This window comes from Asterias rubens, chromosome 3, assembly GCF_902459465.1.
Source record: "Asterias rubens chromosome 3, eAstRub1.3, whole genome shotgun sequence".
Taxonomy (NCBI): Eukaryota; Metazoa; Echinodermata; class Asteroidea; order Forcipulatida; family Asteriidae; genus Asterias; species Asterias rubens.
The window spans coordinates 15,382,967-15,408,011 of NC_047064.1; the positions used below are offsets into that span (position 1 = coordinate 15,382,967).

A 25,045-nucleotide genomic window follows, 5' to 3' on the forward strand; every position below is an offset into this window, starting at 1 on the left:
AGACTGGACTTTGACAATTACCAATAGTGTCCAGTGTCCTTAATCACACAAAAAGAACATTTTTAAAAATTTGTATTACTCTAAATCATCAGGCCAGTAGTGATCATCCATAAAGCTTAGCCTAAAATCTCGCTCAGGAAACACAGAGATCCTTTCCTCTTCCCATTGATTCTCCACGAGTTTGTACAGATTCATCGTTGCTTTGGCATCTTCAACAGAACAGTGCTCGCCACTCTGGATCGAGTGTCCAAACAGCAACTTGGTCAATTTCTTAAGGCCAGGGTGTTGACCGGTCCTGAGGGTCAACCCTGCAAGTTCCTGGAGCCCTCGGTACATACTTGTATCGCGAATGTCCTCCTTAGGGTGACCCATCTGTAGTACAGCAAGGTCAAACCTGATGGAATGACCACAGAGTATCTTCCCGTCAAGAATACCTTGGATCAAAGGCTGCGCCTTCTTGAAGGGGGTTGCATCCTCCATGTCCTGCTTGCGGATGCCACTCCATGGAGTCCGATAATCCAGGATTTCAAGCTCCGGTTTGATATACGCATCATAGAGGACGTTACAGTTGTAGTCGACGATGCTGCACCTTGCTAAAGCACTGATCCTTCCCTGTGGTCCCACGCCAACCATCTCGCAATCCAAGGATATGAGTCTGTCTTTTGGAATGCCCCTTTCAAATCTGCTTTCATGGGGGGAGATTGAAGACGATCGACTAGCAAGCAAGGGTTTCACATCACCATTTGTCTTGGATTTGGTTCCCTTTGTTGTGTCACCATTTCCCGGACAACGGATCGTAGCATTTCTCTGTGTCAGCAAAGTCTGTGCCTTCTTGGCTCCATAATTAATAATTCTTGAGAGTCTTGATGGTAGATTCATCTTTTTCTTTTGCCGTGCCTTTTTCCTCTTGTTTTTCTTTGATCTTCTCTTTGATTGCTTCAATGATTGAGCACCATTCTTCATCTTCTTGGAGACTGAACCATTTTGGTCACTTTGACCAGATTGTGGAGGTTGTTTCCTCTTAACGGCTGGCATTGTTAACTCTGGTGAAAGAAAACAAGTTGCTGTTTGAGTTAAAACTGAATCTACTTTATGTTTCTTCTGTGTCTTGATGCACAGCTGCCACTTTTTCACATGTTATGGTAAAATATAAATCTTATTGAGAAAATAAAGTCATACTTGGGCAACCCTGTCATTACAGAACTTTCTTCCTCCATGCTCCTCAGTGCATTTAGACCCAGTAAATGGGGCACTGTACTAATGTTTTTCTCAATTTTGTCATTATCGCCATCAGTCTCATGAAGGAAGGATTCTCCATGATGACCATGGGTACATTACATTTATGGTTCAATGTCAGAAGAATGTCGAAATCATGAATGGAGGTTTCAGAAGTTTTTCTGTTTATTTATCAACTTTATATTCGTACATTTTAGTTGATCAGCACTTAACAGAGTGGGAGGGTGAGGATCGATGGGAGGGGAGGATTGAGGGGAGGGGAGGATCGAGTCGAGGTGGTGTGATGTGAGGATCGAGGGGGGGGGGGGGTAGGGGACAACAGTTTTGTTTTTCAGTTTACCGGTTTACATCGCTATACTACCAAGACTACTAATAGTAAAACATACAACTATTTTCAGCCGATTATTTGTTCCGCAATCGTTAGGTATCGTCTCCAAATACACTACACCACCACTCACTGTCACTAGTCATGCAATAGATAGAATAGGGAGGCTTGTTACCATGGTTACGCTATCGTCTCCACCTACTAGCGACGACAACAGTGGAACGAACCTATAGTTAGCTAGACTAGCGCATGAGGGAGAGTCGAGAGTACCATCATGATCGTGATCATAAAATTCAAACCACGGATACAATGAACACGTGCAGCATATTGCATGGAGCCTGGAAAGTACGGACCCGTACGTAACCTACGTAGTGATCAAAACATAACGTCATTGTTATTAATTATTTTATTAATAAAACATCAATAACATTCGAAACAGTTGGTATTAAAACATACACTAAAACAATTCAAACATTTCCACGGCGTTTTTTAAAGTTGTAATAGTAGTTGATATACATGTACATACCTCCAAAAGAAGGATTCAGAAACTGTCTGTACGGACGTGGATCCAACTCGTGATTGCGAAATAATACCCGGCGTTGGGTGCTCTGCACGCTGCAAAGATGTACACAAAATAATACGAAGTACGCACAGGAGCTAGACTGGTTCACTCCACGCGCACTTAATGGTCTTTATTCAAGTTGTTTGCAACCACATAGGTTGAACCAAACTTAGCTCGTGCTATGTTTCAAGAATTACATAACGTTTAAATGAAATGCATATTCCTGTGTCTATACTGCTTTCTACTTCCATGATTAAACACAGAAAAATTGTACAGACTCCCATGTCCCTAAACTGGGTTGAGGACCATAACGCGACTTCCGACCTAAAACACGACTACTAGACTATACTAGCCATAAGGGTCATTCCAAAACGATAGAGGGGGTACTTCATAAAATGTGGGAATGATAATCAGTGGGAAGAAATTGTGTAGAAATGCTCAGTTTTCTGAAGAGAAAACATGGCAGTACGGATTGGTCTGAGAGCAGTGCTGATTGATTTAAGTGGAACACTACATGTTGAAGACACCATTGTCCCAGGAGCAGTTGAGGCGTTGAAAAGGTTTTTAAAACAATATAATATTATTAATGTATAGCGTCATACATTACATGTCATACGTTATCGACCCTCATATACATGTAGTCATAACATATATTTTCGGTCCCCAACTTTGATTCCCGTTTACCGCGAGATTGTGCAAGCTGCACCGGTGACAGAAGCTATGCAGTTTACTCACGGTCTGTATTTTCGGATAACTTTCCGTATGGCGCCACCACTTTTTCACTCATTTTTACAAAAAGGGATATATCAATCAGGTAAATTAGATACTATATTATTTTATTTCGAATGAAAAAGTGGTGGCGCCATACGGAAACTTTTCCTTATATGCCAACATTCGAGTCAAAGAAACATAATCCAACCTCGCGGTCGCACTAAAAACCGACAACTCACGACAACTCACGACAAAAATTTTTAAATGCACTTTAACAAAACATTTGAACATAAGTCAACCATTAAATATATGCACAAGAGTCATATGCATCTAAATCACTTTTAAACTGTTGAAAATGTTGTTCTTTTAACTGTAAAAAAGGTGTTTTTTACCCCGAATTTAGTAGCAAACGGAAATTTTCGCCATGTTGTCTTTCGACGTACTTGGACGATTCTATTACACCGCAGGGGGCATGGGTATTTTCTGAGGGCTGAGTTGTATTTTTTTCTTTTTGGTTTTAGCTGCTGTTTTTTTTTCTTTCTTGTTAAGAACTAAGCCGACACTCTGGAATTCAATAAACAGAAAAATTTAAATATAATAGTTCTTAAAACTCTATGGGGACTATGATATGAGAGGCACATGAAATGGTAAATAATCATCTTGCATATTGTATCCCCCCCTACGGTGTAATGGAATCGTCCAAGTACGTCGAAAGACAACATGGCGGATATTTCCGTTCGTTACTAAATTCGGGGTAAAAAACACTTTTTGTACACTTAAAAATACAATTTTTTTAACAGTTTGAAGGTGATATGGGTGCATATGACTCTTGTGCATATATTTACCGGTTGAATTATGTTCAAATGTTCTGTTAAAGTGCATTTAAAAATTGTTGTCGTGAGTTGTCGTGAGGGGTCGTGAGTTGTCGGTATTTAGTGCGACCCCAACCTCGAAAGTTCAAAACAAAATTACTATCTGCTAGATTGAGTTTCATTCTGCTTTAGTCACTAGATGGATCACGTGAGGTGGTTATTATTCGGGATTATATGGTGTGCAAATGTGTAGTTGCGATAACGTAATCCTCCTGCTACGCCGTCGGCAGGAGGGTTACGTTATCGCAACTAGCAAATGTGGGGAAAATATAAAAATATTTTAAGTGAAAATGACAAATACAATTTTTTTTTGATTTACTGCATACTGTATTAAATTCCTATAAGCGTAATAAATATTAAGTCTACATTAAATTAAAGAGAAAATATCATAGATTGGTTTCTTATCTCCTGAAACCAAACATTACTAATACTGGTCTGAAATGGGGGAAAACGGATTGTTATGAAGTGTGTGTGCTTCAAGGCGGGGTGGGGTTTTTTACTTTCATTCATGCCTTATGATATCTCTGGATTCTAATATAGTAGCCATAATGCCTTGGGAAAAAAATGTAATTAAATTTGTTAAGTCGTAATTGAATAAAAATTTTGATTTATTTTGCTCGTCATAAGTCTAGCTTCTGATAAAATACCAACCAATGAAAGGTGTGAAAACATATGACGTTGCTCCAATGTCGTGCATGCATTATAAGCACTGTTAATGGCGGACTGTCTCTCGCAACGTAAAACCAAAACTTTAAAAATTTTAACACACCATGAAGTGTAAGTGTTATTGTTAAAAAAATTGGATAGATGATTTGAAAAAAAAAAATTAGTTTTTGATTGTGAACAGTTTTCCTGTTATCCTACTGAAAACACATGACACCAGGATACTCGGCTGAGTACAGTTTATTATAAACTTTATACCACCTAGCGAGCGTAAGTAGGCCTACTGGCTGGCTGTGAACAGTGTACCGTATACTCCTACTATTATAGTATTATAATTATCCTACAGAACAATGAAAAGAGATTTCGTTGTGCTATCGTCTCCTGCACGAGAACTATGAGATTTCGTGTTGCTATCGTCTCCAGCCACTATCGTCTCCCGTTACGGTAGACGATAGTGGAACGACATCTCATGCATGTAGTTCTACTAACTGCCTGTACTCGTACTTTACAAACTACAATCATGCGCAGTGACTTTTTTTAAGCAAAGAAGAATATTCTTATTTTCTGGATTAGTGTACATGGACTATGGTTAAACCTACTACGTACGAGTAGGTTAAACCGAAAACTCAACCTTGACCCAGTAACTGGGGTGCTGTACTCCTTTTTTCGAAACGATGTCATTATCGGTCGGTCAAAATTTCCAAAAAAAGGAGTTACGAATGATAATGACAAACTTTCAAAAAAAGGTGGGCAGCGCCCCAGTTACTGGGTCTAAACTCAACCATGATGAAGAATTGAAAATCAACAAAAATCTTGTTGTCTGTGACCAGAAACGATTTCCTTGACCTACACACCAGACAAGAAGGTTCGGCCACTGATGCGTTCTGGTGGGGACCGAAGCTAAAATTATAAAGTAGTCATGACATTATTTTAAATTAATCAAAGTGGATACATCTGGGGTTTTTTCTTCTTTTACTTCTAGGTTGAGAACAGCTCCAGTGAAGATCAAGTTTGTGACCAACACAACTAAAGAGAGTGTTGTAACCCTTCATGAACGTCTTCAGAGGCTAGGGTTTGATATCAGAATAACAGACATCTTCTCCTCACTGACAGCAGCCAGACATTTAGTGATAGAAGGTGGACTAAGACCAATGTTGCTGCTACAAGATGATGCCAAGAAAGATTTTATAGGTGGGGTTTATTTCTTATATTATTCCAAAAGCGCTCTAGTAGCAAATTTCAATTTTTAATTTTAATGTTCAATGTTGATGTCAACTGAAAACTTTTCACCTTTTGTGATGAATATTAAATTTAAACCTGTTTTCCTTTTTTCTTTTTTTTTTTTTTTTTTTTTCATAAGCAACAAAAAACATACACATACAATTAATCACAGCCAACCAGCACAATTAAACAAAAAAGCCTAAAGGGCAGTAGGAAAACAAGAAAACCATGGAGCTGCATGGACAGAAGATTTAAATAAAAAGGGAAAACAAAAAGACCAAGGACTAGACAGTGCCAACTAGACATCTAAACATCAGATAAACATGAAAACCAGGCAGAAAATTCTACTTAAACCATATTAACCCAATTGTTTTTAAAGGCAGTGGACACTATTGGTAATTACTCAAAATAATTATTAGCATAAAACCTGGTAACGAGTAATAGACCGTATTGAAAATGACGTCACGCGGCTCAAATATCTTATCTACAATATGGCGTCTGTGCATGTGTGCTTGCATGTGCCAAAGAAATCAAACCGGGAATGTTGCATGTTGCGTGCTTCGATGATGTACGCGTTGGACGCGCATACGGTTTGCCCTACAAGATGGCGACTTTTCATATAAAAAAGGGGTTATTCAATACGGTCTATTGGGAGAGGTTGATAGCATAAAACATTGTGAGAAATGGCTCCCTCTGATGAAGTCGCGTAGTTTCCGAGAAAGATGTAATTTTCTTCAAATTTGATTTTTGGACCTCAGATTTAGAATTTGAGTTCTCGAAATCAAGCATCTGAAAGTAAACAACTTTGTTTTATAATGGTGTTTTTGCTTTCATTATTATCTCCCAACTTTGATGACCAAATGAGCTCAAATTTTGAGCAAAGGTTTGTTATTTTATGCATTATGTTGAGATACACCAAGTGAGAAGACTGGTCGTTGACAATTACCAATAGCTTCCACAATACCCCCAAGAGGTCTGCACTTTATTCTTGTATCTGTACCAATTTCCTCCAATGCAGGTATACCAACTGATGAACCAAACGCAGTAGTTGTTGGTTTAACTCCAGACAATTTCAACTATGCAACACTCAACACAGCATTCAAGTAAGCAAACAATATTGTAGCTATAAAACTTTAAACTGATAGCACTTCTATAAAGTGATGTTGTGTTTTGTACATGTATATGGGATTTTGAGGCATAGCATGGTGAGGTATCAATATTTTTGGTTGTATTGTGTGTATCTACTTGCTGGGTAAATGATTTTTGAGAACTTCAAGTCTGGCTTTATATTCTCCTCTTCAGAAGTGGGGAGGTCTCCGGAATTTCCGAAAACTCTACTCTGCAGCAGTACAGTATAAAACAAGACGAGTTCTCAAAAGAACATAATCTACCTGGCAAGTAGATACACACCTGGTGATACCGCAAGAAACCAATTATTTTGTGTAGACGCTATTTTCTGAGGACATCATTTTGCCCTGACATGATGAAATGAATTCACTGTTCATGTAATTGTTGAATTCCATTCCTCAGCAAGAGTGTCGCTAAAAAGGTCATTGATGCATTTGTTACTTCTCATTTTGACAATGGCAATGCAGTCTTCCTAACAACCAGATTTCCCATCTCCAACGCCTCAAAACGCTGCAGCCCGCATCGTGACACTCCCATTCTTAAACAATTTCACTGCCTCCCTATCTCTCAACGAATCATCTTTAAGGTGATGGCCACTATATTTCTGAACTACTTCAAGTTTACACTCCGTCAAGGAATCTTGAATCCAGTTTCATGCTTCTCTTTGAACCCAAGTCTCGACACTGGGGTGACAGGTCTTTTTTCTTCATCTCCCCACGCATCTGGAACTCTCTACCACTTAGTCTTAGATCTTGTCTTTGTACCACAAAGTTCAAATCTCTTCTCAAACCTTATCTTATGTCACAGGTTTTCAAGGACTAATTTAGTTGGGTCTATTTTCTTTTGTTTTATTTTTGGTTTTTATTGTGCCTTGAACACCCAGCAGGATGGATTGCGCATTAAAAGTCTTTTTTATTGTTATTATTATTGTTATTTCATTTTATCACAGCATGCAAAAGAAAGATCTCATTTTCCTTTGTGCCGGTAACTCCTCGAGCCGGGCTACGTCCCGTAGCCTTAGATCTCAAGGGTCTTTCTCAGGATCCTCGCTGTTCCCAAAAGCGCTGCCTTCTGTAATAGATCTACCCTCACATTTGTCCCTATTTCATCTAGATGTTTCCCCAGTGCTTTGGGAATGGTGCCAAGTGCTCCAACCACCACGGGGACTACTTTTACCTTTACCTGCCAAATCTTACGAAGTTCCCTGGCCAGGTCCTGGTACTTCTCGATCTTTTCCATCTCCTTCGAAGCTACCCTTATATCACCTGGCACCGCTATGTCAATGAGATGACACATCTTCTTCGTCTTATCTAATAGCACAACATCCGGACGCCTATGTTGTATAACATGATCGGTCTGAATGTTAAAGTCCCATAGGATCTTGACCTGGTCGTTCTCTACAACTTTCTCCGGAACATGGTCGTATTATTATTATTATTATTATTATTATTATTATTATTATTATTATTATTATTATTATTATTATTATTATTATTATTATTATTATTATTATTATTATTATTATTATTATTATTATTATTATTATTATTATTATTATTATTATTATTATTATTATTATTATTATTATTATTATTATTATTATTAACGATGTCCTTTATTATTCCCTTTTTCTAGATTAATTCTAGAAGGTGCGCCCCTGATTGCGATCCACAAAGGGAAGTACTTCAAGAAGCTTGATGGTCTAGCTCTGGGGCCAGGACCCTTTGTTGAAGCTCTGGAATATGCCACTGGAACGACAGCAACTGTTGTAGGGAAACCAGAGAAGACGTTCTTCACAGAGGCCTTGAGGAGCTTGGGATGTAGTCCAGAAGAAGCTGTGATGATTGGAGATGTAAGTCATTTTAGGAAAGAGTCCCTTGGGTGGAAGTTTTGAGCAGATAATGTCCCCAAGAAATTAAACAAATGTCGGGAAGTACAAGTGGCATGCATGCCAAGGGTGAGAGCGGCTATGTGCACCAGACTAATGCTGTGGTGTTTTAGATCAGCAGAGTGTAAAGTTGAGTCCTGCCTTGTCACTTGTGTGCCAAGGCAAGACACTTAAAGACAGTGGACACTATTGGTAAATTATCAAAATAATTGTTTAGCATGAAAACTTACTTCATAATGAGTAATGGAGAGCTGTTGATAGTATAAAACATTGTGAGAAACGGCTCCCTTTGAAGTAATGTAGTTTTCGAGAAAGAATTAATTTTCCAATGATGGTGACCTTCGATGACCAATTGAGCTGAAATTTTCACAGGTTTGTTATTTTATGCATTATGTTTAGATACACCAAGTGAGAAGAATGGCCTTTGGCATATACCAATAGTGTCCAGTGTCTTTAAAGGCAGTGAACACTATTGGTAATTGTCAAAGACCAGTCTTCTAACTTAGTGTAGATTAGCATCATTTAAAGGTAGTGGACACATTGGTAATTGGTAATTACTCAAAATAATTATTAGCACAAAACTTTACTTGGTAACGAATAATGGGGAGAGGTTGGTAGTATAAAACATTGTGAGAAACGGCTCCCTCTGAAGTAACGTACATGTAGTTTTCCGCGAATTAGATTTCGAGACCTCAGATTTAGAATTTGAGGTCTCGAATTCAAGCATCTGATGAAAGCACACAACTTCAAGTTCTTCGACGACCAATTGAGCTCAAATTTTCACAGGTTTGTTATTTTATGCATATGTTGAGATACACCAAATGAGAAGACTGGTCTTTGACAATTACCAATAGGGTCTTAAAATGTAGGTTCATAGATTTGTTTGTGTCAACGTTTGTAGTCAAAATAATCAAGAAAGATACAACATCGAACACCTGTGAAAATTTCAGCTGAATACAGTCTTAACTTATAGAGAAAACAGTAAAAACCAGCACTTTCATTTAGAAACTTGAACCATCCATGTTTAGCGAGGTACCAACCACTTACCTGGCTGCAGCATTCACAAATGAACGCCACAGACATTTGAATTTGTCGACTTGATTTGTAATCAATTTCGCAAGGTGCCTCTTACCATGGCAGAGTGGTTTAGAGTAGTCAATTCAAGTTCTGGTGGTTAAGATGCTATGTCAGATTTGTGGCCCTAAAAATAAAAATAAATGTTTAACTTTTACTTGTAATGATCAGGAACCACGCCAAAAATTTAAAAAGTTTCTTATAAAACACATACACATAAGAATTGGTCACATGATATATTGTTGGGATCCCGACAAAAACTAATTTTGAGCACTTTGTTTCACTTCTACTAATAATTAGAGGACTTTTTCAAGCAATGGCTCAAATGAAAGCTTGTAACTTTCTCGACTCCCATCAAATTACCTATTGAATTGTAAATCAAAATTTGTGGGTCAAATCGGCCAAAAATCTGACATAGCATCTTTAAGTCATGCAAGGGTAAAGGTTGCATATTTAATGGAAAAGCCACTAGCGTTTAAGGCAGCTCAGGGCTGTATAGACAATGTGACCTTTGTTTACATTCAAACCGCCCTCTGTTGCCAAAACTCTGTATACGCCATGTTTCGCCGGACAAAAATACGCGTAGTCATGGTAAGATTGCATACACTTTCTAGCTGGCTGCCAAAACACAAAGGTTTTGCACGGCGGTATGCGCGCGAATCGTGTTATGGTTTTCGAGAGACGTCAGTAGAGGTCACATCGTCTATACTCCCATGGGAGCTGAGAAAGATTAAAAAAGGAATGTTATTTGCCCAATGATCAGGGCACTGATGTAAAACGTATCGAGACGTAATGGTGAAATTTGCTATATAAGAACATAGTGTTATCCAACTTTATACCAATGCTTTCAGTTACCCAAGATTGACCCTACCATTAACGTTAATGCTTACTGTAAATTTCTGTGTATCTATCCAGGATGCAAGGGATGATGTTCAAGGAGCAATACAAGCTGGCCTAAAGGGAATCTTGGTCAATACAGGTTAATATATCTTCTTTATCTATGAAGTTTGTTAGCAGGCTCAAATGACAGAGTGAGCGGAAGTTTTCACAGGTTTATTTTTTTGTGTTTATATTTGGTGATGTAAAGTGTGGATACTGATCTTATACAGTGACCAACGTTGTACATTTGCTTTAACATGTTTTTAAGAAATTACAGAATTTGTAAAGCGCTAGATGGTGTAAATTGCAAACAAAACCACTCATCGCAACAAAACAAGACCCAAAGAACTGCCAAAAGATGTACAGTTTATTTGAGGGCAGCCCTCATCAAGTTCTGAGTACTAAAACATCTCAACAGAGCTTCTCATTGTGTTTCATTTGTAACTAATTCAGCTGGCCTTTTACGTAGATATTGCCTTAAGTCAAATGGCTAAGAGGATAAGGGCACGGAACTCAAGCTCTGGGGCCAATTTCATAGAGCTGAAAATAGCTTGCTTATTTATCACATGTTACTGGCCAAATGTCATGTCGAATATTTTGCTTGTGACTGGTATTTAGCTGTTGTTTACTTAGCATAACAATTGAGTCGAGTCTTGGCCAGGGGCCAATTTCATAGAGCTGCTTAAGCAAAAAATTTGCTTAAGCAAGAAAATAGCTGGCTTATTTATCACGTTACTGGCCAAATGTCATGTCGAATATATTGCTTGTGACTGGTATTTAGCTGTTGTTTACTTAGCATGACAATTGAGTCGAGTCTTGGCCAGGGGCCAATTTCATAGAGCTGCTTAAGCAAAAAATTTGCTTAAGCACGAAAATAGCTGGCTTATTTTACACATGTTACTGGCCAAAATTTCATGACATATACATTGCTTGTGACTGGTATTTAAGTATTGTTCACTTAGCATAATAATTGAGTGGAGTCTTGGCCGGTAATCTGATTTTACTAAGAAAGGATTTTTTTGCTTAAGCAAAATTTTGTGCTTAAGCAGCTCTATGAAATTGGCCCCAGTACTCTGATTTTACTAAGCAAGGATGTTTCTGCTTAAGCAAATTTTGTTGCTTAAGCAGCTCTATGAAATTGGGCCCTGGTGTTTCTGTTTATGAGAGTGTGGGTTCGAGTCCCAGTCGTGACAATTGTGTCCCTGAGCAAGACACTGTAATTGGTTCTCTCCACCCAGGGGTAAATGAGTACATGTGAGGGCAGAGATGGTGATTGATTTAGCTGAGTGAGTAGCACATATTTGTTGCACAGGCTGCATCTCCCCAGGGAGCTGAGTTGGTTTAAGGAATGAATTAAATGTTACCACCAGGGTAACTACACCAGGGGGTAAAAGTGTTGGAAGTGCTTGGGGTGCCCTTTGGGTGTGCAAAGCATCATGTAACTGTTATTATTAATTATATTATTATTATTATTATTATAGGTTTTCTCGGTCAATTTCGGAAAATGAGCAGCCAATTTAATGAGTTTTTTTAATTTCGTTTTATGAGTAGTCATAAATGTAATGTTGTGTCATGCGACTTAACAAAATAGTCATTCAATTTAACAATTCATCAAAGCAGCATTCAAATTCGCAGATGCTTTTGGGGGCGTGTGTGTCACGAAAAAGAATGACGACAAGAGTGCTAAAGGAATTTGACTCGACTCAAAACGAAATTGAATGGCCGAATGCTGAATTTGAAACGCTGTAACAACTGGATGGGCAAAACAGCTTTAATTCGAACGCATGAAAATGAAATTGACTGCCGATTTGCCGAAATTGACCGAGAAAACCTATATTATAATTTTAAACAGGGAAATATCGTCCTGGTGATGAAGACAACATTCAACCAAGAGCTTACGCCGTCTGTTCAAGTTTTCCAGAGGCAGTGGAACATATTATTTCCAATATGTTATGATCGGTGAATAGAGTGATAACGGCCAAGGTGATTGAAGTTGGTAAGTAATAATAATATTATGAACTAGTTCTTCTAAAGCCCATTTTACAAAAGCGTCTCAATGCGCTTTACATTAGTGCCTGGTCAATGGGCCAATAATGAATCCTCAATCTTTCCACGCTCCCTTGGAAATACACAGCCCTGAGCTTATTGCGCTTGTGGCTTTTCATACAAAGTATCAACCTCTACCCTCGCAGGTACCCATTAATAACCCTGGGTGAAGAAAAGCAAATATAGTAAGCATCTTGCTCAAGGGTTCAAGTGTCACTGACCGGGATTTGAACCCACACTCTAAGGACTTGACCTTTAAAACTTGAATTTGATGCTCTTAAGCACTCTGCCATGACACCCTACTCCAGAACAAAATGATTATAATAACATATAGTTTATAAGGCGCACAGTATCTGGAATAGTACCATCCAAAGGCGCCGGATGCTAGCAAGCTGACAAATTGAACAGATGAGTCTTGAGGTTGTGTTTGAATGTTAAGCGATCAGGTGTGTCCCTCAGCTCGTCAGGCAAGGAATTCCAGAGACGCGGTGCGCAGCTGAAAAAGGCACGGTCTCCGTAACTTGCTAGACGAGTTTTGGGAACATAAAGTGTGTGTGATGATGATCTAAGGCCTGGTCATAGAAGTGGTCCTGCACAGGATTTTGCTAAGCTTAAATTGATTAGGCAATAAACAAATGTTCTGTGTCACATAAGGTGATACTTCGAGTGGATTGAAACAGAGAAAAACAGAGGTGCCCTGCCCCAATTTATTTTAAACAAGATAGAATCGTTAAAAATCAAACTCACTTGGTGTAAAAGGTTGGGTCACAAATTGCAGGAAAAATTAGGACAACAAATATATGTAAACCATTGACAAAGTCAACAAACTTAAGCCATAACATCAACCAGATAAACTGTAAAATAGTAAGCACAAGTAGTATGAATGAATAATACGTAATGTTCAACTAAAAAAAGTCTGCACAACCCTTACTAATTGACACCATTGCCTGCAAGCCACACACGCCACCTGTACTGCGCTCATAATTTGAGTCAACAGGCTATAGGCAAGCATTTGAACGCTGTATGGCCTTAATTTTGCATTTCACTGTATAACACACAGAGACATTGACCTGCCACCAAAATGATTGTAATGATGACATCAAGTGAATGGGGCCAATTAATAACATTAGATGTTCATATGAGGTCATTCAATTGCCGTACTAAAGTTGGTCTAACTCAACTTAGACAAGTTCGGTTTCAACTTTTGTGCGTCTGAACGCAAAAAAGTTAGACCAAATTGAGTCTAAACCCCAAAACTTAAACCGTCCATCACCGATCCTGTGGATTTGCTTTTCTATTGCCGCCATTACTAGCGTGCTATACTTTCAAATTTGAGATGAACTGCCATGGGTGCGAGGCTCTGTAGGGGAAATTCCCTTGGCCAGCAATCACCACGTTGTTGGGAAGGTTAGGAAAATACTGAAAAGTACAGGTATTTATGTAACTTACACGTACATGAACATGTAGTGTTGTTTAAGAACGAATTGGAATAAAAATTGCGACACCAGCTTTGGAGAGATTACAACTTCCAATCGTTTGAGGTGTACAAACTTTGAATAATATTAAATCAGAACCGGTGGTATAAAACGTGTTCGTGTTCCGTGTTCTGAACGTAAGGGGATTTTATTTTTATGACCCCCCCCCCCCTCCCCGCTTGTCAAAGTTAAACTAGTTTGGGTCTAACTTGGTATGCTGTCGGAACATACCAATGTCTCTGCTTGATAGACTAAACATGGGACTCTTGTACAAGATAACAGAAAATAAATCCACATTGTATCTAGACCTGTAGTTTTGTATTTCTGGTTTTGCACGGAGTCTGTAAACATCTTGGTTGTATCATTTAAGAGGTTCTTGGTCTAAAAGAAGAGGGACCAGTCCCTGCAGACTACCGTCCAGGAATTCCACATCTGTCCAATGTCATTTCTTGGCACTGGGGACTGATGTGGGTAGTCCAGGCTATGGCATTACACGCAGGCCATAGAGGCCATTGCCTCCGTTGCCCCTGGTTTTGGTCTTGGTGCCCCTTCAAAACTTCCCCAATTGATTGACTTTAAGTTTTCCAATGGTAGAAGTGCCCTTTGCAAAAATGATAATGGCCTTGCCCTTCAAAGATGCAATTTCCAGGCCTGTAGTCTTCTCAGAATTTTTTGGGGGATTTAAATTTGGATTGGTTTACTGTGGCGCTCATAAGCGTGGCCAATTCATAAGCGTGGCCCAGTTGCATTCTTGTGGGATGTTTTTTCCTTCTTCCCCCACATGGCACCACCACCGTCTTCCTCGTCGCTACTTTCATCAACACTTTCTTCTTCTTCTTCATCATCTTGGTCTTGTGGAATCTTGTATTGATAAGAGTAGTCTAAGACCTCTGAGCGATCGCTGACAGGCAGAAGAAGTTTCTCTTCATCGTCCTTGGTGGAAGAGTCGTCATCACTGGAGCCCCTTTATTCATTTAAGACAGTGTTGGAGACAATTAATAATAATAATAATAATAGACAGTTTCTCATATAGACCCTTAGCACAATCATGCAGTGCACATACACACGCGTCTCATGTCCGCCATTTTGGGTGTAAGACGAGCAGAAACAAGGACTCCCCAAAAAGGCAAAAAATGGTAGTAGATGTGTAAACACATGTATCATTCTTTTGTGCACGGTTTTGACACCCAAAATGGCGCTGCACGTTGTGCATAGGGTCTGTCGCACATCAGCCGTAAGATCCCTCTGCGCTTAAAATAGGTAAAGAAATAATGTTGAAAAAGGCAGAAAAGAAAGTGATAACATTGATTGAACAAATTTGTTTTAACCCAGATTTTAAATTATTTAGTAGTTTCAGCCTGTTTGAAATTGTTTGGCAAACTGTTCCAAAGATGCACAGTAGCGCCCTGGAAGGTGCAAGAACCATAGGAAATATTTGTGATACCTGGAGCAAATTTTTTGAAATGCCATGATTTATCCTTTCTCGAGTTAGGACGAGTAACTCGTCCCAACTTAGGATGGGTTCAAATGCGTCCTAACGTCTATGGATGCAAAACTTAACTCGTCCTAAATCCTAAGATTAATCCCAAGTTAGGAAGAGTTTGGTGAAATCGACGGCTGGGGCTGACAAAAGATGTTTGTTCATTTATCGCCAAATTTCTTGAGTTAGATCCTGGAGATATTTATTGTTTCTTTGAGACACTTAGATTTTAATACATGGAAGAAAAGTGCCGTAGTGTCTTTTACAGACGCCAAGTTGTTCTGGCCGCCAGTGCTGAGGTAAAAAAACGCTAAACTCTCAGCCAATGAGGGCACTGTTCAAGTTTGTGATGTTATATGCTAGGTGTCTTCACAGGAAAGATGTTTTATTCATATTATTTCTACAGTTGCAATGCCTGTTGGTGAAGTCTTCTTTACACTTCTTCAATTTAAATGTTTTTCAATGATTTGTGTTTTCAATTGTAGTGATCAATTGCCGTTTTTCCCACTCATGTTAGTTGATACTTGACAGAAGTACAATAAAAAAAAAGGAGTTATCCGTGATGGGTGTAAACATTGCAACTTACAATTCAAAATCGAAATCGTCCTTTATCAAAGAGCAGTCCACTGGTTGGCTGCATAGATGACACAAGTTATTAATAGCCGAAACACACTGAAGACAGTAAATTCCTGTGCAGGAAAAGAGTTTGTGGATTTAACAATGATTATCTGAAGGATTCAACCCATTCCTGAAAATCTTTTTTTTTCTTCTTCATATTTTGAGACTGTTGTGCGTCATGCTTAAAGACACTGGACACTATTGGTAATTGTCAAAGACAAGTCTTCCCACTTGGTGTATCTCAACATATGCATTAAATAACAAACCTGTGAAAATTTGAGCTCAATCAGTCATTGAAGTTACGAGATAATAATGAAAGAAAAAACACCCTTGTCACACGAAGTTGTGTGCTTTCATATGCTTGATTTCGAGACCTCAAATTCTAAACTTGAGGTCTCGAAATCAAATTCGTGTAAAATTACTTCTTTCTCGAAAATTACATCACTTCAGAGGGGGCCGTTTCTCACAATGTTTTATACTATCATTCTCTCCCCATTACTCATTATCACGTAAGGTTTTATGCTAATAATTATTTTGAGTAATTACCAATAGTGTCCACTGCCTTTAACAATGGCAAATGGAACCTGTGTGACAGTTCATGAAAATATGTTCTATTTTGTGTGCGGATATAACAGCATATTAATATCAGAGTTAAAAAGTAAAGCTCCTGATGCTTTGAAACTGTTTGAAATTGTCGGCCTTTATGAATATTGTACATGTATAATCTTGTTACATGAAAACTGAAAAAAGGTGGACTCGTACACAAATTGTTAGGTGGGACCAAGTGTAAAAGTCCCTCTTCACGTAAGAGTTGGGGCACTGAGATTTTCAGTTTATGCAGCAAGCCGACCGCACACCGAGCAATACATGGCTATCTCACTGGCCTTTGTATGCTGCTGAAAGTGGACTGGAAAAATCTAACAACACATATTTACATCTTACCAGGGCATTTGAAGTTGTCACAAAGCACGAAACCGACCCTGTCTGAGAATTTGCCTGGCACCCCGCAGTTGGAGCAGAACTTCCATTTACACCCGACCACTTTGAGTAACATGGCAGCGATTTTGGATCTGTTTGAAGTGGAAGTAATTCATACAAACAGGTACATTTAGTTCTACATGTAAATCATTAAAAATTATTTTTTATTTAATTTAAAATAACTTTCTTTTTTCCACAAAATTACAAACCTGTGAAAGTTTGAACTCGATTGGTCGTTTAAGTTGTGAGATAATAATGGAAGAAAAAAACACCCTTGTCACACAAACTTGTGTGCTTTCAGAAAATTTAACATCTATTATATATCATGCGGTACGCGCTGCCAAAACATAGGATTCGAACTGCCTCTAGCTACCTCGGTAGTCTAGTTGGTAAGACACTACTCTAGAAATGATAGGGTCGTGGGTTCAAATCCCACCCAAGTAATATGCCTGTGATATTTTTTTCACAGGACTCGAGGAAAGTACTGAGTATACAGTGCTAACACACATCGGTGTATGGGTAAAAACAAAAATAAATATGCTTTCAGATGCTTGATTTCGGGACCTCAAAATCTAATTCAGCTCTCCATTGCTCGTTAACAAGTAAGTTTTTATGCTAACAATTGTTTTGAGTAATTACTCACTTGGTGTAAATCAACATATTCAACAACAACAAAACCTGTGAAAATTTGAGCTTAGTTGGTCGTCGAAGTTTGGAGATACTGATGAAAGAAAAATACACCCTTGTCACACGAAGTTGTGTGCTTTCAGGTGCTTGATTTCGATACCTCAAATTCTAAATCTGAGGTCGCGAAATCAAATTCATGGAAAATTACCTCTTTCTCAAAAACTACGTTACTTCAGAAGGAGCCGTTTCTCACAATGTTTTTTACTATCAACAGCTCTCAATTGCTTGTTACCAAGTAAGTTTTTATGTAAAAAAATAGTTTGAGTACTTTCCAATGGGAGTTTTTCTGGGACGATAGAGGGCAGCAGACTTACCGGGTAAATCCATTGTTCTCAGAATTATGCGCATGTTCAGAACTACGTAAACAATGGAAATTTACCCGGTATGTCTGCTGCCGCCTAGCGTTGGAAAGTCTCCTATTGTGTCCACTGCCTTTAATTTAATGACAACACAACACGCATGAACAGGTATATTAGTCAAGTGGAATGAAATGAAAAAAATGAAATGAGAGAAAGAGGGGGTGCAGAAAGCGCACAGAAAAAGCAATATAAATATTGTCAATTCTTAATTATTTACCTTGATGCGAGTTGGCTGAAGAAATTCACACCATCGTCTGCATCACCTTGTCCATCTTTTTTCTTATTTTTGGAGAGGAACTTTTTGAAGCCTCCACGTCGTCGAAGAATGTGGTTGTACAACCAGACTGCTCGCACTCGCTCCCTCTCCGGGTAATGTTTGGACATGATGTATCGACGCAGGCGTAGTCCATACGCCTCAAATATCACCATAAACAGACACACAATAAATATGGCAGCTGCAAGATAAAAATGACAACAGTGTCTTTATCTAACATGCACTAATTTGTATATAACAGTTCAATTGGAAACTTTTGAAACGCTGGCAGCATCAAACATAATGGTCCTTTTTAACGGCTCTGAGCTTGCAAGCACATGCTCAGTATTGGGCGCGTAGGTGCGAGAACACACACAAGTGAAAACTTTGAAAAAACACCATCCAAAGTTACTTCAGAGGGAGTTGTTTCCCACAATGTTTGATACTATCAACAGCTCTCCAATGCTTGTTACCAAGTCAGTTTTTAAGTTAATATTTGTTTTGAGTAATTACCACACGTGTACCTTCCCTTTAAGGTTTAAACTTTTAAATAATTTGGGATTTATAAAAGATTAGTTAAATAGATCAGGATTTGAGCCTGCGACCTATGGATTAACGTGATGGCACTCTACCAACTGAGCAACCTAGCCCTATTGTTGGCAGTTTCCCTATTGTGTCAATATCTTTTCCTTAGTGTTATCCCTCTGCTGCTGCTGCTTCCTAGATAGACTTGTATGTGTTCTCTGGTCATATGTCAGTTTAAGGTTAACAAAATGCAGAGATCGCCAATTATTTATTCGGCCAAGATACCAGACAATAGCGTTCACATAATACAGTATTAAATACTATAAGTAAACAGAATCAGGAAAACTAGCAAATACAGTATGTATAAAACAAAATCGCTAAAATAAAATTAATAATTGACATGGGGAGGAAAACAAAACAGAGACAACAACAATAGGGACAACAACAACACATTAGGGGCAACATAAACAACAACAACAACCCAAAGAAACAACAAAGCAAACAAAAACAAACAACAACAACAACAACGACAAAAACAACAACAACACAAAAAAAAAAAAGAAGAACAACACAACAATAAAAGAACATCTCCAGACATATTAATAGAAAACAAGAAATATGACAAAACAACAGAATCAGACAAAAACAGGGACCAAAAAACAACATAACCAATTTGAGCCGGCCAGGATAGACCCGTAGGCCTGTCTATCCAAGCTGAAGTTGGTAGAGCACCGGCACACTAGTCCGGAGGGTGTAGGTTGAAGTCCCACTCTAGTAAAATTTTCTCTGAAATAGCATCAAATTCAGAGAGGAGAAATGTTCCTAAAAATAAGAGTTCTTTGGCGCCATGCAGCTTTCTCCCACACAAACTAAAATGTGTTTAAAAACAAACTCTATGAAATTTGAAACCCTCTGGGCCCAATTTCATCTGCTTTAAAAGCACCAAAAGTAGCTAAGCACAGTAACATAATGCTTACCAGATTATGGTTGCCAGCCAATACCTTGTGACATGAACAGTTTGTGATTGGTTTCCTGCTCATTTCTGCATGCAGGAAATTGTTAAATCAAATTTGTTTGCTTAAGCAGCTCTATGAAATTGGATCCCCTGGTTGTAATGAACCTACTTATCATGTAAACCAGCTCTGTGTCAGGTAGCGTAGCTTGTGGCAGGCACTTGGTGGTGTCAAATTCAATATCATGGATGTATTGTGGATCTAAAGATTCAACTAGAGCTCGGTATATATCTGCCAATATGCCTTGTCCTTCAACGTGGATGGTCACAGCACCAGGAGCTGACAATGGTATAAAAAAAAGATAACATGCATGAGGTGCATTTTTCAATGATAGCAATGTAAAGTCATACTAAATTAAGTCTGTTAAACATTATATGTGACCCACTCTGCGAAAATGAGTCACATGTCGCCCAATGCAATATTAAGTTATGGACAGTTTAATGTGGAAAATGTATATAAAAAAAAAAACCTTTTTTTTTTTTTTTTTTTTTAGATATTTAATTGCATGGTTAACCTTTAGAACACTCACTTTTAGGCAATAAAGCTATGAATACAACAATTTTGTGATCATACTTATGTCTAATTTGTATCTTTTTGCACACAATGGGAGTTTAAAATATCATTGTAATTCGTTTTTCACAAAAAATTGTGTAGTGGCTAATTTCAAACGGGAGTAACTCAGCAACGCGATACACCCCAAAGCTTAGACACATACCAAATTACTGCTGCTGATGTGTTCTTTCCAGCCATGCATATAACTCAATTCCTGAAATTGCCTATATCTGACTCATTTTCACAGAGCGGGTCACATATTGCATGCACTCTCCCTGTTACAATCTGTTACAAAGAGGGTCGATCCATTGCCCTGGTAACAAAGAGGGTCAAACAGTACTGGAATGGGAGACTTTCTGGGACGATAGAGGGCAGCAGACTTACCGGGTAAATCCATTGTTCTCAGAATTATGCGCATGTTCAGAACTACGTAAGCAATGGAAATTTACCCGGTATGTCTGCTGCCACCTAGCGTTGGAAAGTCTCCTATTGCATGCTCCAAATTTCCTGTTTTCCAGGGGTTAACTCTTGTAAGCCTCAATTCCGGACCATTGGGTTTTTTTTGGACGAATGAGGGTTATGATAGATTGTTGGGCTGCTACCATTTTATTTGGCATGACTGGGAGGGGGCAGGGACTGGGAGGTGGGGTAGTTGATTTTGTTCAACAACAATTAGGTCTTCGAAGCTTTGGTCTAAGTAAGGTCCAGACAATTCCCCTTATTATAACAGAAACTCTCACTCACAATTGGCAAAGACATTGATTTCACTGTGAAGACGCACCATGTCCAGAAACCAGTAAGCAGCGTAGTCCGAAACGATGACCATTGTGGCATAGCATACTTCAGTAATCCACAATGTTATACTCAAAAGGAACCTCCGCTTTTCCGGTTTGGCCAGCCTGATGGAATCTTTTTATATTTAAGGCAAGAATGGATACAAAGATGGTTGATGGGGGACCATTGGAGACTTTTAAGGGCTAGGTGACAGCATACTTACCATAAAACTGGTACCAAGCCAGGTCTGAGCATGCGCACATGACCACATGACCGAGAACGATGGGTTTACAAAACCAAGAGATGTACAAAACCAAGGGGAGTGTGGAAGCGCTGCCCAGTAGGTATAATATTCATTATACTCTGTGACATCACATTGCAAGACACTGTGAAGTGCACGCATCTAGATGCAGCGCTCGCGTGGGGTGGGCAAACTCATCTGAAGTCAAGGGGATGTGGGTAATACAAGTCGTTGGTGTACTTTCCAAATATTTGAGGTTCAAATTTTGCAAACAATACCGACCCAAATGTATGTTACAACGTACTACCTTGACTTCAAATGAACGACTGGTGGTTTTTTGTAATTAATTGGTAACTCCAAAATGTGTTTAAATCCTTAAATATAGTACTTAACCCCACAAATAACAAATGAACAGGTCTTCTTTTTGAAAGCGATTGATTGGACAACATGTATCACGCAGCAATGTTTACATATTCATAAGTGAATACATTTACATATCAGGCAACTGCGGCATCATCAAGTCCCTGTCTCCTCGTGCGGAACAGGTTGGGGAATGCAGCACACCACAAAACAATAGTTTTCTGAGATTGCACGGGATTGGGACTTGAGTCAAATCTAGGCGAGCCCCTTCTTTTTTTAATAAGTGCACTGGGTTCTTTGATGTGCATTACACAACACATGGGACCAATAGCTTTATGTCCCATCCGAAGGACGAAGCAATGGTTAAGTGCCTTGCTTAAAGGACACAAGTGTCACGGCTGCGAGTCCAACCCATACTCTGCTGACCAGAGATTCGGTGCTCAAATTAATCAAAATCATAATGATTTACATGGTCCTGTACTTCTTTTTGAGTTGAAGTCTTGCGACAATCCTGTTTCCTCTATGTAGAGAAAAGTGTCCTTCATTTAGTTTCATTTACTGAAATGTTCTTACCAGGTTTGATGAACGTCCACCTTTCTTTTAGGTTCAACGGTAGGAGACCACTCTTTCCCATATTTACTCGGATCTCATCAACTTCTTCAAAGTGCTCTGTGATGTACCAGTTGTCATGTTTATCTTTTGTGAGGTACCTGTGATGGTACCTGTAGGCCCTGCATGTATATACATGTAAGGTAAAGACGGTTTTGAAGGGAATGTATGCGTTTGGTGAGCACTCTTAAAATGTTTTGGTTAGAAGCCTACAGCATTATTCAATATTCATAATTACCTCAGACAGTTTCCCTATTCCTATTGGACAGTTTTGCTATTCCTATTGGTAAAGAGCGCTTCACCAATAGCGTGTGTCGTGGCTTGTGTGTGTCGATGTCAATAGAGCAGTGTCGTGGCTGTGTGATAAAAGCCCTCGCCTTCAGCTCTGGCCATCATCGCACGGGAATGACCCTGTCGGTTTTAAACCGCAGTTTAAGAACTCGACGCTACCCTTTTATTCCCTTAGTATAAAGTATTTTTTAGAAACACTTCACTTCGAAGTAATGTGGTTATGTAAAAAGACATCAGTTGTTATGCCCCCAAATTTGTATGTGAGAAGCATTACTAACTTTCATTAATGTTTCTCAGGTTATGTGTTCCTATAGACTTTGGAAGTCCCACGGAAATCTTGCTCGTATCTGAAACTTCCGGGACCATTATGGTCCCAACCTTATGGAGTTTTTTACATGGGGGACGATCTTGTTTTGTCAATTACTTTAGTTCAATGTAGTTTGTAACCATGAAAATTACATGTTGTTGGATATGTAATACAAATTAACAAAACATAAGAAAGTACAATCAAACCAACAAAATAAAAAATAAAAACTGAAAATAAAACTTGACCTCAGCTTCCGGTTTACTAGCAAAATTTAAGAATTTCATTGGGGGATGATGCGTCAGCCCCCTCTTTAAACTGTTCCAGAGCTTTACTTTTATTTACATAGTATTTAACAAATTATTTGTGTATTTCTTATAGATAAAGCGAATTTATACAAGTTGTAAAGAGTACTTTGTCATTCCGATTTTGTCGTCAAATACCATTCAAGCAAAGATTTGATTTCAGAAAGAATAAAGTTTTTTGTTTGCTTTCTCGTTCGGATATGCGTAAGGCAAGGCTTGCAGTCTATTAGAGATTATTCTTCCTGTGCGGAAACTTTTCGCTTCTCTCAAAAACGTGACCACCTTTACACATGAAATTTTCATAGTTTTATTGTAAACATGATTAAAACAATCGCTGGCTCCAAAAACCAACTACAGTAGGTATACTTTCCACTGTGTGTTTTAGTAAGCCATTTGCGAGTTAAATTTGAATAATGTCTGGTACAATGACTTGCTTTAATACATGCGCCCTTTACACTTTTAATTCCTCAGACTATTGAGACAGTTGCTACGCCACATGATTAGGGGAATGCTTTTGTTTAGCATCTTCCAGGATGAGCAAACCCTGCTACCATTGTGTCATACACATCCATTCAGAACTGTGTATGGGTGTTCACCGTCTCTTACGTAACTACGCAAAAGCTTGGCCCTAATTATGTGGCGTATAGCAACTGTCTCGATAGTCTGAGGAATCCAAATATAAGCGGTGCATTGTAACTAAGTGAGTCATTGTACCAGACATTATTCAAATCTTACTCGCAAATGGCTTATTAGTTGGTGCCGAGTTAATTTTTCATAAGGGCTACTCATCGTTATTGTGTCCAACATTTGCACTGTCCATTATTATTCTTACCTGGAGTGCGACTGCAATGATGACTGCTTTAAACTTTCAGTCATCTCTGGTACAAGCGTTATGGTATTTTTTAAGCAGCAATGACTTCAGGTTTTTTTCTCCCATTGGTTGTTATTTTTAGTGCTCTGTCACAAGATTTGCCATAATTTTCTTATTTTTATCTAAACTTACCTGAATAGGAGCAAAAGGAACGTAAAGGAGAGTACACGGTTGAGCCAGTTAAGAACCAAAGTGAATGTCCTCAATCGGTCCTCCACCTCCCCACGCATGTTGTCTCGGATCTGCTTGAGGGTTGTGGAGAATTCGGCGTCAAATGTCAAGTCGTGGCTGACAGAGAGTTTTACATACAGCTTCTGTTGGACTTTATTAAAAGCTGCTACAACAGCTGTAAGTCAAAAATTTAGGGAAGAATTTGGTGACAGAAATCATAGCGTTACATAAAAGAACTAGAGGGAGCACTCTAATTACGCACCCATGATGGCCCACTGGCCCACCATGGATTCAAGTTCCAATGGGTATTTTTTTACAAATTTACCCAACAAAATGTTTGCTGTGTGAGCTGGTGCATGACCTGTGATTTACGATCAAAGAGTTATATATAAGAACTAGAGGGCGGACTGGCCTTGTAATGTCGCCTGCGTGTGGCCATTTTGTAATTGAAAAAACATACAGCTGTGTAGTTTCATATTCAACGAACACATGTACAATGTTTATCTTACAAAATGGCGCGCGTGTCTCCTTGTGATCCCGTCGCATTTGTGCTTGCGGTATCACAAGTGCGCCC

General features: G+C 38.8%; 3 protein-coding genes across 7 annotated transcripts in view; 1 reads left to right on the forward strand and 2 right to left on the reverse strand.

Annotated features, from left to right (window-relative positions):
* LOC117287837 (interferon-stimulated 20 kDa exonuclease-like 2) lies at positions 1–3,260 on the reverse strand. Of its 2 annotated transcripts, XM_033768383.1 has the most exons (3): positions 3,227–3,260; positions 2,088–2,176; positions 1–1,043 (listed from the first exon to the last, which is right to left on the reverse strand). In XM_033768383.1, exon 3 carries the CDS (start codon positions 1,033–1,035, stop codon positions 76–78), a length of 960 nt encoding a protein of 319 aa, XP_033624274.1. In that variant the 5' UTR covers positions 1,036–1,043; positions 2,088–2,176; positions 3,227–3,260; the 3' UTR covers positions 1–75. The 2 variants fall into 2 exon arrangements, with proteins under 2 accessions (XP_033624274.1, XP_033624275.1); XM_033768384.1 differs by lacking the exons at positions 2,088–2,176; positions 3,227–3,260 and adding an exon at positions 1,737–1,937.
* Positions 2,109–24,521, forward strand: LOC117287838 (haloacid dehalogenase-like hydrolase domain-containing protein 2). Of its 4 annotated transcripts, none has more exons than XM_033768386.1 (7): positions 2,109–2,683; positions 5,352–5,560; positions 6,609–6,693; positions 8,354–8,570; positions 10,596–10,659; positions 12,412–12,555; positions 24,441–24,521. In XM_033768386.1, the coding sequence occupies exons 1-6, from the start codon at positions 2,583–2,585 to the stop codon at positions 12,513–12,515; spliced, it is 780 nt and encodes a 259-aa protein (XP_033624277.1). In that variant the 5' UTR covers positions 2,109–2,582; the 3' UTR covers positions 12,516–12,555; positions 24,441–24,521. The 4 variants fall into 4 exon arrangements, with proteins under 4 accessions (XP_033624277.1, XP_033624276.1, XP_033624280.1 ...); XM_033768385.1 differs by lacking the exon at positions 24,441–24,521 and adding an exon at positions 17,124–17,211; XM_033768389.1 differs by lacking the exons at positions 2,109–2,683; positions 24,441–24,521 and adding exons at positions 2,835–2,859; positions 17,124–17,211.
* Positions 14,268–25,045, reverse strand: part of LOC117288097 (DC-STAMP domain-containing protein 2-like) — a 20,627-nt gene continuing 9,849 nt past the window's right edge. The window contains exons 7-14 of the mRNA XM_033768797.1: positions 24,433–24,646; positions 22,494–22,651; positions 21,290–21,454; positions 20,105–20,272; positions 18,420–18,657; positions 17,121–17,248; positions 16,147–16,249; positions 14,268–15,044 (exon numbers count right to left, since the gene is read on the reverse strand). Coding sequence (XP_033624688.1) covers positions 14,807–15,044; positions 16,147–16,249; positions 17,121–17,248; positions 18,420–18,657; positions 20,105–20,272; positions 21,290–21,454; positions 22,494–22,651; positions 24,433–24,646 — 1,412 coding nt within the window. The 3' untranslated portion in view covers positions 14,268–14,806. The remainder of the gene's footprint in view (positions 15,045–16,146; positions 16,250–17,120; positions 17,249–18,419; positions 18,658–20,104; positions 20,273–21,289; positions 21,455–22,493; positions 22,652–24,432; positions 24,647–25,045) is intronic.